At 33.4% G+C, this 14,513-nt stretch overlaps 2 protein-coding genes across 4 annotated transcripts; both read left to right on the forward strand.

Moving 5' to 3' along the window:
- Positions 1-1,068: 1,068 nt before the first annotated feature.
- On the forward strand, positions 1,069-7,182 carry LOC130827463 (26S proteasome regulatory subunit 6B homolog). Its single transcript, XM_057693191.1, has 6 exons — positions 1,069-1,712; positions 2,903-3,133; positions 3,671-3,829; positions 4,537-4,689; positions 4,891-4,974; positions 6,755-7,182. Exons 1-6 carry the CDS (start codon positions 1,218-1,220, stop codon positions 6,887-6,889), a joined length of 1,257 nt encoding a protein of 418 aa, XP_057549174.1. The 5' UTR covers positions 1,069-1,217; the 3' UTR covers positions 6,890-7,182.
- Positions 7,183-8,842: 1,660 nt separating this feature from the next.
- Positions 8,843-14,053, forward strand: LOC130827464 (ubiquitin-conjugating enzyme E2-17 kDa-like). 3 transcript variants are annotated; one of them, XM_057693192.1, is made up of 5 exons: positions 8,845-9,051; positions 9,328-9,407; positions 11,396-11,523; positions 12,198-12,302; positions 13,663-14,053. In XM_057693192.1, exons 2-5 carry the CDS (start codon positions 9,338-9,340, stop codon positions 13,804-13,806), a joined length of 447 nt encoding a protein of 148 aa, XP_057549175.1. In that variant the 5' UTR covers positions 8,845-9,051; positions 9,328-9,337; the 3' UTR covers positions 13,807-14,053. The 3 variants fall into 3 exon arrangements, with proteins under 3 accessions (XP_057549176.1, XP_057549175.1, XP_057549177.1); XM_057693194.1 differs by having other exon boundaries at positions 8,893-9,028; XM_057693193.1 differs by lacking the exon at positions 13,663-14,053 and having other exon boundaries at positions 8,843-9,051; positions 12,198-12,308.
- Positions 14,054-14,513: the final 460 nt, after the last annotated feature.

The following is a 14,513-nucleotide window of genomic DNA, read 5'->3' on the forward strand; positions in this document are numbered from 1 at the left end:
GTGCAAACTAAGACATTGTGATTATCTATTTTTTACTTAATGTAACGAGTGTCTGAGTTTTCTTTAATTAGTTGAAAAACATTTTTCTAATGGTAATACCAAATTATTTTCAATATAACATTTTCTAAGGAAATTACCTTTATCATCTCTCTCAATCTCACTACCTTCCTCTTTCTTTGTTATCCATACTTTCTTTGGTCTTGTAGGGTTATACTATGAGTTCCTGTAATTTTAATTTTAACTCTTTAATCGAAATTAAAATTGCAAAAGGCGAGAAGAAAACTGGATGTTACTGATAGAGTAACACTTAAATGTCTTATTTGTTCAAAATAGTTTTAAAGTTTGATTCTTTTAGAATTTATAATCGTGGATTTTTTTATGTGAGTTATAACTATAAATAAACTAAAAAAAATAAGCACTATAGTCGAATTTTAGGATTCCAATAGTTTTAATTGAAGATAACCTGTTTGACTTTGACTAAACCTAAGTGACTTTTGACTTTATTATTCACTTTAATTATTTAAATCAATTTCTTATTTTTTATTGGTTTTCATTCATTATAATGACTTTTAAAAAAATAACAAATAAATTTAATACTTATTTTAAAATATTTAAATAAATTAGTATATAAAATTAATTAAATAAGAAATTAGTTTCAAAAACATTTAAAATAAAAAGATAGAGTTAAATGTCCTTCTTGCATCAAAGGTATAATTACCTTTGACTTTGCTTAAGGACATTTAACTCTATCTTTCTATTTTCACAAACTTTTGTAAAGGGCGTTCTCTTTGAGAGACTATCTTTAATTAGTTTGACTCATAAAGAAAAATGTAAAGTATGGGTAAACATTAAGCTTTGATGAGTTGGACTTAAGAGACGTCAGGAGATTGATTGATCTACTTTAAATCATTTTTGGAAACTAAATTCTTGTTTATTTCATTTTATACACTAATTTATTTTAGTATTTTAAAATAAGTTTTAAAATATTTTTTTTAAAAAAAAGTCATTATAATGTATGAAAACCAATAAAAAAATAAGAAATTATATGGGATGGATTAAAATGAAAAATTACGAGTACAAAGTAAAGCCTTTTGAACCTACGCGATTCCAGTTTCGAATTGCGCTTCTCCTTACCCTCTAGAATCTAGATTTCTTCGACGTCTTGAAACCCTCACTTCAACTTTTCTCTCACACCTAATTCAATCAATTCGACAGCAATGGCGGCATCAGCTATGGTGCTCGACCCTAAACCAACACCACCACCATCATCTTCCGAACCACCGCCAACAATTTCATTTACATCTGCCGAAGATTCTTCTCCAGCCGAAGAAGATCTCTACGGCGCACTAAAATCACTCGAAAGACGAATCGAATTCACAGACATTCAAGAGGAATACGTGAAGGACGAATTGAAAAACCTTAAGAGAGAGCTTCTTAGAGCTCAAGAAGAAGTCAAGAGAATTCAATCTGTGCCTCTTGTTATTGGACAATTCATGGAGATGGTAGACCAGAATAATGGGATTGTTGGATCTACTACTGGAAGTAATTACTATGTCAGGATTCTTAGTACTATTAATCGTGAGTTGCTTAAGCCTTCAGCTTCTGTTGCTCTTCATCGACATTCAAATGCTTTGGTTGATGTTCTTCCTCCTGAAGCTGATTCCAGTATTTCGCTTTTGAGTCAATCTGAGAAGCCTGATGTCACTTATAATGTGAGTTTTTTTTTTTTTGTTTTAATGTCATTTCTAATTCGAAATTTTGTGATTTTTCTATGTTTATGGATTTAGAATTTTAGGGTTTTTGTCTGATTATGAAGTTTTGTGCTTGAGATTTAGAATTTAGAGTTGTTGATTAAGGTGTAGAAGGACATTTATTTGGTAAACATGTGAACTAGGTAGATTAAAGTTTGGCATTTAGACGTATTTTGTTCAGATTGTCGTACAAACAACAAGTAATAAATCTTTTAGTGGTAGTTGTAGTTGAATTTGTAAAATCGTCGAGTAATTAAACTTGGAATCATTTTATCCCAAAACTTGAATGGACTTTGGATTTCTCTAATGAGGTAATGTACTTTACTCTTTTCGTCCTATTTAGCAAGGGATTTCCAAAATTAATGTTTTTAAGCTTAATTTGAAGTATTAATATGCAATTTGTAGTTGGTAGCTGGGTTTGGCAGTTCTTTAATGACTAAAGCGAGATTTGCTAAAGCAAATAAGTGAACTTGTTATTAGATTAGTATTAGATTACTAGTGGTGAATGCATTATGTGTTCGAAGGCACTCTTGTAAAGCATTTAAAATGATGATTGTAGTATACTGTGGTTCTGTGATATCTTTTCCTTTTTTCTTCTATAGAGGGACAGTTGGTTCGCTCAACTAACACAGAAAGTAATACAGCCCAATTATCACTTTATTTATTGACCGTGAAACTTATATGCATAAATAATGCTGAAATTAAGTTGGGGCACACATTCTTGATTATAACAAACCTCAAAAACAGTAGCTGGCAACAAGGTTGACTTGAGATAGCTTAATTCTCTTGGATAAAAGGAAAGTATGCTAATATTTTAGCCAAAGATGTTTGGTGAACAAGTTCAATCGAATTTGTTGTGGACTTTTTGTGTCAAACCACACAACTGTCTGACACAAATTTGCGCACCATTAGTAACTTTAAATGCTTGCGAATCAACCCAAGGAACCTCCTCCCTAAACCAATGAAAGCTTGTCAAATATTCAATACTAACGAAGATCTAGTCCTTAACAATGGTTTCCCCAATTTGAGCAAAATTACAAAAGATACATTTCTTCATTTCTTTTGATTTATTGTTATTTAGAACTGATATTCTTCCAATTCATGAGTCTCTTGCAAAGATACATTTCTTGATTATCCTCTGGATTCCTCAGGACATTGGAGGATGTGATATACAAAAGCAGGAAATTCGTGAAGCAGTTGAGCTACCTTTGACTCATCATGACTTGTACAAGCAAATAGGAATTGATCCACCAAGAGGTGTTTTGCTTTATGGCCCTCCTGGCACAGGAAAAACAATGCTTGCTAAGGCTGTTGCCAATCATACTACTGCTGCATTTATAAGGGTTGTTGGCTCTGAGTTTGTCCAGAAGTACTTGGGTGAGGTAGGGTCTTGCATGTGTTTTTTCCTTACTTAGTTTCATGTGAATTTGGAGTGGTTTTTTTGTTACATATATTATTAGATTTTAAATATTCGTGTATATCCTTGCCATTTAACACCAACATTTACTTTACCCAAAAGCCTCTAATAAGGCTGTTTTTGACATGATAAGAGGCATTTGGATGTATGCGAGTTTGCTAAGAATATTTACCGTTTCAAGATGGTAAAATTATTCTAGTTTATTATATTTAGAGTTCAGACTTCTTTAACAGCTCAAGTATCCGTGTTGTGTGCATCCATGGGTGTGGACACTTCATTCATCCAGAAAAGGGAAATTTAATAGATTTACTTTTCCCTTATATATCAAATTGAAGTAATCCTTGTTGCAATCAATTATAACTTTGGACTCTCACTATCAAGCTTGTAAATTACCATGTCAGGGTTTAGGAAATACAGCTGAGGTTAAAATTAGTACCAAACCCAAGCATCACATCGGCCAATATGCTTAGGAGCCTTAAAATTTGTTTACTTTCTTTGGTAGGGTCCCAGAATGGTTCGTGATGTCTTTCGCCTTGCTAAAGAGAATGCCCCAGCAATCATCTTCATTGATGAGGTAGATGCTATTGCTACTGCAAGGTTTGATGCTCAGACTGGTGCTGATAGGGAGGTTCAGCGTATTCTTATGGAACTTTTGAACCAGGTATTTAAAGCAGTATATATGAAATATACTTGAGCTCCCATTCTCTTCACCTCATTATAGCTGATTTAAACTTACTTTTACAGAGCTATAACTTTTTTTTTTATAACTGATTCTCCATTTTTTTTCTTTGCGGTCGCAAAATTTTTGTATAAAGAACTTGTTTTACAGTACTAGACTTATTTTTGAACTTAAGTAAAGTGAACTGAACTTATTTTTGCTTTTTTTTTTTGGCTAAGTCAAACTTCTTTTTGCTGATTGATGTTATGATTGCTGAGACAAACTTATCTTTGCTGAATTGAATTCATTTTTTTCCCTATTGTAATCTTTACAGTCACAGTTTTTACTAAACTTGTTCTACTGAACCAAGTGAGCTTATTTTTTGGTTGAATTGAACTTATTTTTGCGTAGCTGAAGTTATTTTTACGGAATAATAGACTATGGTATTTAATCTTGTGCATTCTAATTTATGTGAAGTTGCAAATGATAATAGTTATCGAGGATCAATTGTAAACAACCTCTTTGTTTTCACAAGGATAAGGTTGCTACTTGCATATATCCATCCTACTAGTTATTTAATGGCATTGGACTAATAAAAATGAAGTCACAAGGTGAAGGAAACGAGGGCTAAGATGAAATCTTACTCTTATATCTTTCCATCCCATGCATTATATATGTATTCACTTGAGTTTGTTCTGCTGTTACTGTAGATGGATGGATTTGACCAAACAGTGAATGTTAAGGTTATCATGGCAACTAATCGAGCTGACACTCTTGACCCTGCATTGCTACGACCTGGAAGGTTAGACAGGAAAATTGAGTTTCCTTTGCCCGACAGACGTCAAAAGAGGCTTGTCTTTCAGGTACATTTTATCTCACATCTCCTGCTCTCAACTCTCCCTCCCCCTTTATTTAGAGACTTTTTTTGGGAGGGGTATCAAACATGTTCTTTATCTACTTGTCAAGTTGGGATTGTAGATTTTATTTGAGCTACTTCTGATTTGCAGTGGCCGGTTTATGGTATTAATGTTTCATCTGCCTGTTCTTATGTTTTTTGTGTTTAGGTGTGTACTGCCAAAATGAACTTGAGTGATGAAGTTGACTTAGAAGATTATGTCTCTCGGCCAGACAAGATTAGTGCTGCTGAGGTGAGTAGTTTGATATTTCTTCCCTGTCTTGTACGTTTATGGTCTCTGACTATACCTGACATCTTTTATGTTAATGGTATGAATTAGCCATAACATTATTTTCTAATTCACCCCTCCTTGTTGAGCCATATAGGAGTATATGATTTCTATTTCTTGTATTACAGTCTTGACTTCCCTCTTCCCTCGTGTTGCAAAAGTCGTATCACCCTCGTCCGCATGCTTGGCTTGGTTTTCAGGAAGTCACTCTTGCATGGATTTCAAACTTTCAATGTTTCATGATTGTGATTGCAACCGGAAATTTGTTTGGTATCAAAAAATTGTTTTACGAAGATGTCTGTAGGAAATAAGCGAAAATGCCCACAGGAATTAGAGTAGCCCCTTTTATGGTGGTACTTCTAGCACACGGGATACATAATAGAACTTTAGTTTGGACATGGAAGTAAGGGGTGGTAGATGGCACTAACAAGATGTTTAGTGGGAATGGAGCTTCTTCCTTAAATCGTCATCAGAATGGAGAAGTCATCTATGCCTTTGGTTCTCCATATTAAGAGCTTGTTTTCCCCGATTTTGATATCACATCAGTACTGCCCATCGTTTCAGCTGTCTCAATTTTAGTTCAGTTGAGTTCTGCCCATCACTTTCACTCTCTCACTATCATTATGTTGAGGAGAATGGGCCTTAAATCTTGATATTAAACTTTACTTATCATATTGTTATTTAATTTGGAAAGCTAGATTAGGATAACTAATGGAAAAGTATTTGAGCCATTGAGTTGTGAAATATTTGACCTTCCATTATAATTGATGTCTTATCCTGTTAGGGATGGGAATCTTGTTCTTTGTTATCCTTCAAGGGTTTCAATAAAATGACATCAATTGACCCTTCCCATCTTCCCATATATGTTTCCTCTGATGAAGAAATCATGATTTTTTAATATTATTTCCTATTCAGTTATACACAAGTTATTAGATATCATTTAATATAGCAGTCATTGGACATCATAGTTATTTTATTTGTCTATCTGTAAGTTAATACTCCTGTTTTAAAATGATGTCTACACTTTAATTTTTGTCGTTTCATTTTGGTGTTTACACTTTCACTTTATTTTTCTTTAGTAAAATGTTGCTATCTCCCTCGTTACCTCCTCGGCTCAGGTCCTAGGGATATAGTAGCTTTTAATATTAGTTTTGAATGGGTGGGAATAAAATCTTGGGCAAAGAACAAGGTAGTGATAATGGTTTACCAAACATGTTTTTTAGTTTTTGACCTCATGAAAGGCCAAAATCTAACCTAACAGCTTGAAAAAACAGTAAATTACTAATGGCTTTTTGGAAATTAGCTTTCCGGTGACGGCCTTTTTCACCCTGTTCTCGGTTGGAGGCTTGGAGATTAAACCTGAGTGAAGTGGCTTACATACGACCATAGTAGATGTTAGACTGGGGTTTCACAGTGCTTGTGGGTCTGGCGGAATATAAATGGAAATTTCTTTCCCTTTATATGAATTTTGAAACAACAGGTGATAGGTTATTTCGTTGTTTGTGTCTAATCTATTATGGGTCGTTTTGTTGTGTATTAATATGATAATAATGGGAATGAGTTTGAGTTTTAGTTTTAGATTTCATTAAATATGCTATAAGGTTGTGTTTTGGACCAAGTATTTCATTACAAATTTTAATTATGGAGGACACCCTTATCTTTTACATAAAGTTTTCTGTTGGGCTCCTATTCCAAATGTATACATGGTGTCGAATAACTCTTGCAACTGTTTGGATGTTTGCAGATCACTGCAATTTGTCAAGAAGCAGGCATGCATGCTGTTCGTAAGAATCGGTATGTCATCTTGCCCAAGGATTTCGAAAAGGGTTATCGATCCAATGTGAAGAAGCCTGACACCGATTTTGATTTCTACAAGTGATAATCGCAGAATATAGAAGTGCTAGGAAATGAGCTCATTGTCTATTTCATGGTTTTAATCTTATATAAAGTATTAGGTACACATGTAACTTCCATATTAAAACATCCTGTTCAACTGGGAGTTTTACTTTCTGCTTTGACTTCAAAAATATCCGAGTGACTATCTGGTTTCTTCTTCTTATTTACTTTTTACCAGTAGCATTTTACTAACAATGGACGAAACATAATTTTATTTTTTTATGTTTATTTTTTTTGATCCTTTTAAATGGCCTTATAAAACACTTATTTTGAAAATTACTTGCTTTAAAAGTTTGCATTTTCCTATATTTCCCGACTTGTGTCCCCGACTCCCTGATGTCATTATGTAATGGTTTTGTTTGTTGATAATTATAATGTTCCCACCCTTAAATTTGCAATTAGGGTCTTGGATAACAATCTAGCATGAGCCTTGTAGTGTAACAATAGCACATCCTTGTGCTATTCCTTTTAGCTTACTTGCACCCACACATTAATCAACGCATGACCACAAATACTTGTACCCACATGTTTGTTTATGGGGGTTGGGCGGATAACGGATTAGGCATGCTTATAAACTGTAGGCTTAAATTTATAGAAGTCTGCTAGCTATTGTGGAGCTTATTTTGTTGTTGCTACTCGTCCTTTTTCTTTGCAGTTAGGACTTGCAGATAAATGAGCACAATTGATATAAAAGTTAAATATATAATCTTAAAATAAATACAACACGCTGTTCAAATACAAAGTACAAAAATATTCTCAAAAGGTGAGACACTTGACGCTGTAGAGGAATATACAAGACAATGAAGTTAAAACTCTCATTGTTCACATAGTTGTGCTATTGAAGTAAATAGACTGAAGTTAAGTGAGAGTATGGTATCTTCTCATATAATTAAGTGTATATCTATAAAATAAACGAACATGTGGGTTTACTCGTATGTATTATTTTTCTTACCACTATTATTTCATTCAACTTAGCGAGTAGGTATTACCCATTCAAATATTAAAATATTTTCAAAAGTATTGTACAAGTCTGTCCATTTTTTTAGTCAGATTAGTCGAGTCTAGCAGGTAGCTCCCCCGTAATAAGCTTTAATTTGAAGTAATTAAGTATGACAACAATAAGGCCATGTTTTGTTCAATTGATTTTTGCAGATTGAAATTGATTTTTACCGATTAAAATGTATTTTTATTGATTGTAACTAATTTTTACTAATTTTGACTAATTAAAATTAATTTTTGTTGATTGTAATTAAATAACTACATTTTTACTAATTAAAACTCCTTTTTTATTCACAATTTTGAAATTTCAAAATATATTTCTTAAGTTAAATGGCGTGCGAGCTTATCTGCAAATATTATTTTGGAAATTTTATGTGGTAACCCTAAGTTTTTTGTTGTTTCACGTGTTGTACAAACTTTTTTGAATTTCATGGTGAGTATAAGCTTTTAACTTTTCCACTTGACATCTAAAATGTTAAGATTTTTTTGTTAAATTTACGTTCATTAACCATTAACAACCTTTTTATAAAAAATAAACGTCACAATTATTCTTATGGGGCACATTTTTTGAAAATTTGTTCGAAATGATTAATGGGTATACTTAATTTAATAAAGAATATTTATCACATGAAAAAATTCGAAGCCAGTATCTCCATACATTAAAAAATATTTAACTACCACATGAAAAAGTCAAAAATTTAAAATTACTGCATAAAATTTTCGTATTTTTTTATGTCGCTACCTGCTTGATAATCTTAATAAATGGATTTTTCTTATCTGAACTATATATTTTTTTTAAAAGGTATGTCCATACATAACCTTAGGCTTGGACAAGAAGACGCTCATCGTGAGAATTAAGATTTTTCGAATCTTATTTTAGGTATTTATTTTTATAATAAGCTTATTTGGTTGATAAATTCAAAATGATGATGGTCACATGTATCAGGTATCAACATGGTCAAGTAATTTGATCACCGGCTATTGGGAGTGGCCGCATGATCAAGTCAAAACTCAATTCTTACCTAACGTCTACCTGATTCTCGGTCGGTCTTCGCAATATAAATTCAACTCCGACCCTCAAAAACGTTCAGAATCCAAATTGAACTTCCAATTTTCATCTAAGGTTTGTCACCGATTCCAATTCTGGTTCGTATTTGCATTCAATTTTTTCTCTCATTTCTTTTACTTCAATTAATCATCAAATTTAGGGTTTTAATTTATATCATTTAATTAATTTACACTTGTTAGTTTAATTTTATTTCTATTGATTAGGGTTTATGTTTTAAATTTGTGCAATTCAAAGTCATCTTCAATCCTTTTGGATTCAGGATTTCTCATCTATTATTTTGAAACTTATTGATTCTTAAGTCTTATCAGATGTCACATGCTGAATCGAATTTTTTGTTTGTTTCAAATTCAAAGGTTTGTTTTAATGGCATCCAAGAGAATAGTGAAAGAGCTTAAGGATTTGCAGAAGGATCCACCTACTTCTTGCAGTGCAGGTAAGAAATATTGATACACGATTTGATAGGTTTAAATGTTTTTTATTCATCGTACAATTGTGGTTTTTGAGCATCATTGTCCCGCTCGTAGGTGATTTAGCTCTTCCTAGTCACTGATTGTTTTTGTTGCTTATTTTGATTTTCTTTGTTTGTCCTTTGAAGTGTATATTAACAAGCCTGAAATTCAATAAAAGAAGCTTGAAAGGATTAATCTTTGTTATTATTTTTCTGAGTATCACGTAGGAGTATTTTAAAGCTGAGACTGTATCTTCTCCATTAATATCGAGTTGTATTTATCATCATTTTGAGTCCCTTGTTTGAAATAAAAGCTATTTGGAGAGTTGATATGGGTAGTGGACAACATTTGTGGTTGCATCTCCTTCGAGTTGCAACGGGTACCTTTACATGGGTCAATTGCGTTCTGTATATGGTGAATATAGTACGGAGACATGGTAGAAGCTTTTGTTGATGATTAACTTTGATGTATGTGATGTTTTGTTTGCGGTCATTTGTATGGCTTGTTTGTTTTTGGAACTTCGAGTAAATTTCTTTGCTAATCATGCGTACTAGAGGTATGCATAACCAAATGGATACTTAGTTTCTGTTTAAATGACGCATGTCCCGACCAAAGTTATCCAGGTACCCAATTATCGGACCGGGACATTGAGTATTTGATTTGTGTGTGGCAGTGCTTATGAGTTATGTTTACTGCCTTATTGGTGCTCAGTTCGATCATTTGAGCACGAATCAAGGGCTTATTATGCATAGCATTAAGTTAGCTTGTTGTTCTTGATAAAGAAAATCTTGGAGAATCATGCTTTAGTCGTTTATTTTGACACTACCTATTTTTTTTCTGAAGTGATTGACGCAACCTTATTAATTTTACTTGCCATAGTTTGTATGAAATTGTGAATTCATGTATGATACTACCTATTCATGTATTTTGAGATGCTGTTAAACAAAATTAGCTTCCAGGAATAATGTCTTTTACTTGTGTCTTTCACTGTTATCTTATTAAGTGTGGGATGCTTTCAGATTTCAAGTAGAAGTAGTATATCTGACATTAGTCTTAACCAAGCGGAGTAGATATAAGAAGAGAAAAATTTTGCATCCTTTTTATGTGGCTGTTATGGTACCCAAATATTCTTAACTCATGGCCCATGATCTGACCTGGGATCATATATTTTTCTTTATAAAAGACCCGTGATTAATTCTTCGAGTGGGTAGGTCGATGGATCAGATTAGACTATTCGGATTCGGGATAAACACCCCTAATGCATATGGCTGTTTGTACTTTAACATGTCAGTGAGAGAATTACGGAGAGATTGATATACTATAGTCTTGCTGCTGTTAGTCAAAACTTTATGATAGAGTTGTTGGGAATATAGCATTGTTTGTATCGATTGCGGGATGATGTTTGAATCCAATTCAAGATTTTGTCGAGTTTTTTGTGGTTTTCTTTTAGGGTCTTACTTGCTCAAATTAATTTTTCCTTTTGGGTTCTTGTACCAACTAAGTCCTCTCGGGAACTCACTTAAGAATGATAGAGAAGATTATCATGTACCGTACTATACATGGAGATTTAGTTAATATTCTACTTTAAAAAATAGTAAAAATTGAGATTATTGTGGAGATTGAATGTAGTAACTATATGCAAAATTCATTCTCCATTACGAGAATTTTTATGAAAGCCTTACCTTGGCTTTTTACCATGGAGTAATGTGAGGCTAAACATATTTCTTGATATCATAAACTACCTTTATTTCGCTATTTTCTTTTTGTTATCTGATTTCTACGCAGCCTTAACTTACTTCATTTCCTGATGTGCCTCAAGCCCTCAACTGTGGTGCCTTTAGTATTACCATATACTTTTGAATCACTTGCTTGAGTTTGGATTTATGGTCTTTTAAACATTGAAAATTTTAAGATATTATGACTTCTTTGTTGTCTTTAGGGCTGTCGACAATAATAAAATATTATGTTACAGGGCCAGTTGGAGAAGACATGTTCCATTGGCAAGCAACGATAATGGGTCCTACTGAGAGCCCATATGCAGGAGGTGTATTCCTTATATCTATTCATTTTCCTCCAGATTATCCATTTAAGCCACCTAAGGTAAATTAGTGCTTCCTTGTTAGTAATAAGTTACCCTTTTTGTAGTGGTATATTTTGCCTAAGTTTCTGAGGTTGTAAAACAAAGACTTGAATGCTCTCTCCCACCCATATGCATGTTATTACATTTGAAATATTTTACTTGAAGTTGCCTGTATGATTACCTATAGGTAATAAATATATGTAAAACCTTACTGATTTTAGTTTTTCACATCACTTTTGCTTTGAACCTTGACAAACAGCTGGCTAAATTATAGTTTATTGATTTTTGAGATAGTATGGTTGAAGGCATTGAGATGTCAAAATGGAATGATTAAGAAATATGGATGAAAATATCAGAATAGACAAGTTTTTTTTAATAAATTAATAGTACTGATTGATGAGAAGGAGAAGAAAGATTAAACAGCAGTGCAATTCAGTGTTACTGCTAGTCCTATTTTTTATTAGGATATGGAGGTGGTGATGTTAGCTTCAATGTGATAGTATGATATAGCCTGTGTATCTACATATGCTGGTTCCTTTCCCGCTTCTATCTTGTGTGCAGTTTCAGTGAAGTTGCTTTTTGAACTATAATTACACAAGCTCATATTTTTTGTTTGTTAAACACACAAAAACCCACTCTTCCTTTTGATACATTTCTTTCTTCAGTATGGATATGATTTGTTTGAATTAATCAGGTTGCATTTAAGACAAAGGTCTTCCATCCCAACATAAACAGTAATGGAAGCATATGTCTGGATATTCTTAAAGAGCAATGGAGCCCAGCACTTACTATTTCCAAGGTATGATGATCTCTGCTTCTGTATGCTATTTTAATGGTGTGTTTAGTTGTTCTTTGTAATGTGACTTATATAAATGAACTAAGATATTTGCCAATGTATGCAATGTATTATGTGATACAGATTCTGATTAATATATTTTTCCCAGAGCAAGTTTTATGATGAGTAATATGGGTCTCTTGTTCGGTATTTTTTTGTTGTATTTCTTAATGTTTCAATTTGGACCGTGTTACCTAATACACTCATTTACTTAATAGTTTTGAATTGAAACAAGTTGCTGAGTTTAATGAGAAGACTTCCAATGTGATTGTTGATGGTGGTGCGCAAAAGGATGCCATTTTGTTTTAAGTCGTGAACAAGTTGAGGCTAACTACTATAGTTGATAGAAAAGCAACTATCTTGCAACTTGTAATTAATTTGAGAAAATAGTGGAAAGAATGGGGGAGGTATGCTTTGGTGTTGACTTGTGAGGGACAAAGAGGGTAATTATACCGGATAAATTGGTATGAATATTGAAATTGATATCAAGGTGCTTTACCTAGTATTTTCTATTGGGAGTGGTTGAATCTGCTCTCCATCATGTTGCTCCTCATTTTGATTACCATCGGAAATGTTCAATTCTACAGACTTTTCATCTTTTGTTTCATCCAAAGCATTTTCATGGTTCTTCTCTAGTGGTTCGAAACAAGTTCCTCTTGGATTACTAGCGAGTGAACCCATAGGTTAACCAAGAGGGCATTACAGGGGTGCATGTTAATAGTTGGTCCAAAAGGAGGGGAAAACCCATTGGATGAGGAATAGTTACAGGAGTATGCAACTCTTGCAGACCTAGGGTTGAGGAAACTAGTATTTGAGGATCCTTGGTGGGATGACTATTCGGCGGACTAACAGGAACCCAAGAGCACTTTCTGGTGTGGCCATTAGAGATCCATGGGTAATTCGGTGGACAGTGGAGCCCTTGCTCCTGAGGTGACTGTTTACTCAGATGAGGAGCTGGACATGGATTGATTATACTCAGATGTACAGACTGAGAGTGGTATTGACTTGGATAACGATGACCCGGACGACATGAACTTCATTTTAGACCAGTCCAAAAAGTAAGAGGATCAAGCTGATGCCATCACATAGAGATCCTTGGGAATAAATTTTCTTCATATTCTAGCATTGAAGCTTTACCGCTGTCTTTGGGTTGGCTTGTATGTCTCCTAGTTTCGAGAAGTTTTGAAATATTATGCCTTTTAATTATAGGAGTTAACTGATTTGGATTTTTGATCTCCTAAAAACGATGTGATTTGTGATTTGTGATGGTTGTATTCAGCATTAATTCTCCGACATGAGTAATTCTAACTTGAAAATGATTCAGGTTCTTCTCTCTATATGTTCTCTTTTGACTGATCCAAACCCGGATGATCCCCTCGTGCCTGAGATTGCTCATATGTACAAGACAGACAGATCAAAGTATGAGGCCACTGCTCGCAGCTGGACTCAGAAGTATGCTATGGGTTGATTGTTCGTATCCCCGCTTAATCACATCCGACACAAATTAGTGGTGAAAAGCATTGAGTTGTGCCTTTGTGAATACTACATAAAAATTCTATTGCTTTGTATGAGCTAAGTACTATCTAGTATCTACTAGTTGCTTTTGGTGAGATATGGATGTGTTTTAAGTGTTAGTATGTTGAAGGATAATGGATTATGTTGCTCTCATTGATAACTAGTTCAATGTCAGCCTGTTGATTACATTCTTGTGCTAATGAGCTGATTACTGATTGTCAATTGGAAAAATTAACGTGAATAATACAACTTTTTGTTAATTTCCTTATAATAATACCAACTATTGATTAACCATGAATAATACCAACTTAAAGGGATATTTTTCTAGAAAATTCCTAACATGTTAAAAATTAAACTATAGGTGATTATAAGACAAAATAATTGGTAAATTTGTGATTAAATTAAAGTTGGTATTATTCTAGGAAAATACCCCCTTAAGTTGGTACTCCCTCCTATTCTTTTTACTTGTCCCATTTTCTTATTGGGTAAAGTTACTTTATTTGTTCCATTTTCTTTTTTGTCACTAATTTTTTTTTACTTAAGATACCCTTAGTTCACACCGTAATGACCAAAATACCCCTGTTTACACTACTTACCCAAACTGATTATCTTCATAATCAGTCATTAACATCCTTAATGATTCCCTTCCTTTTAAAATCA

This window comes from Amaranthus tricolor, chromosome 11, assembly GCF_026212465.1.
Source record: "Amaranthus tricolor cultivar Red isolate AtriRed21 chromosome 11, ASM2621246v1, whole genome shotgun sequence".
NCBI lineage: Eukaryota > Viridiplantae > Streptophyta > Magnoliopsida > Caryophyllales > Amaranthaceae > Amaranthus > Amaranthus tricolor.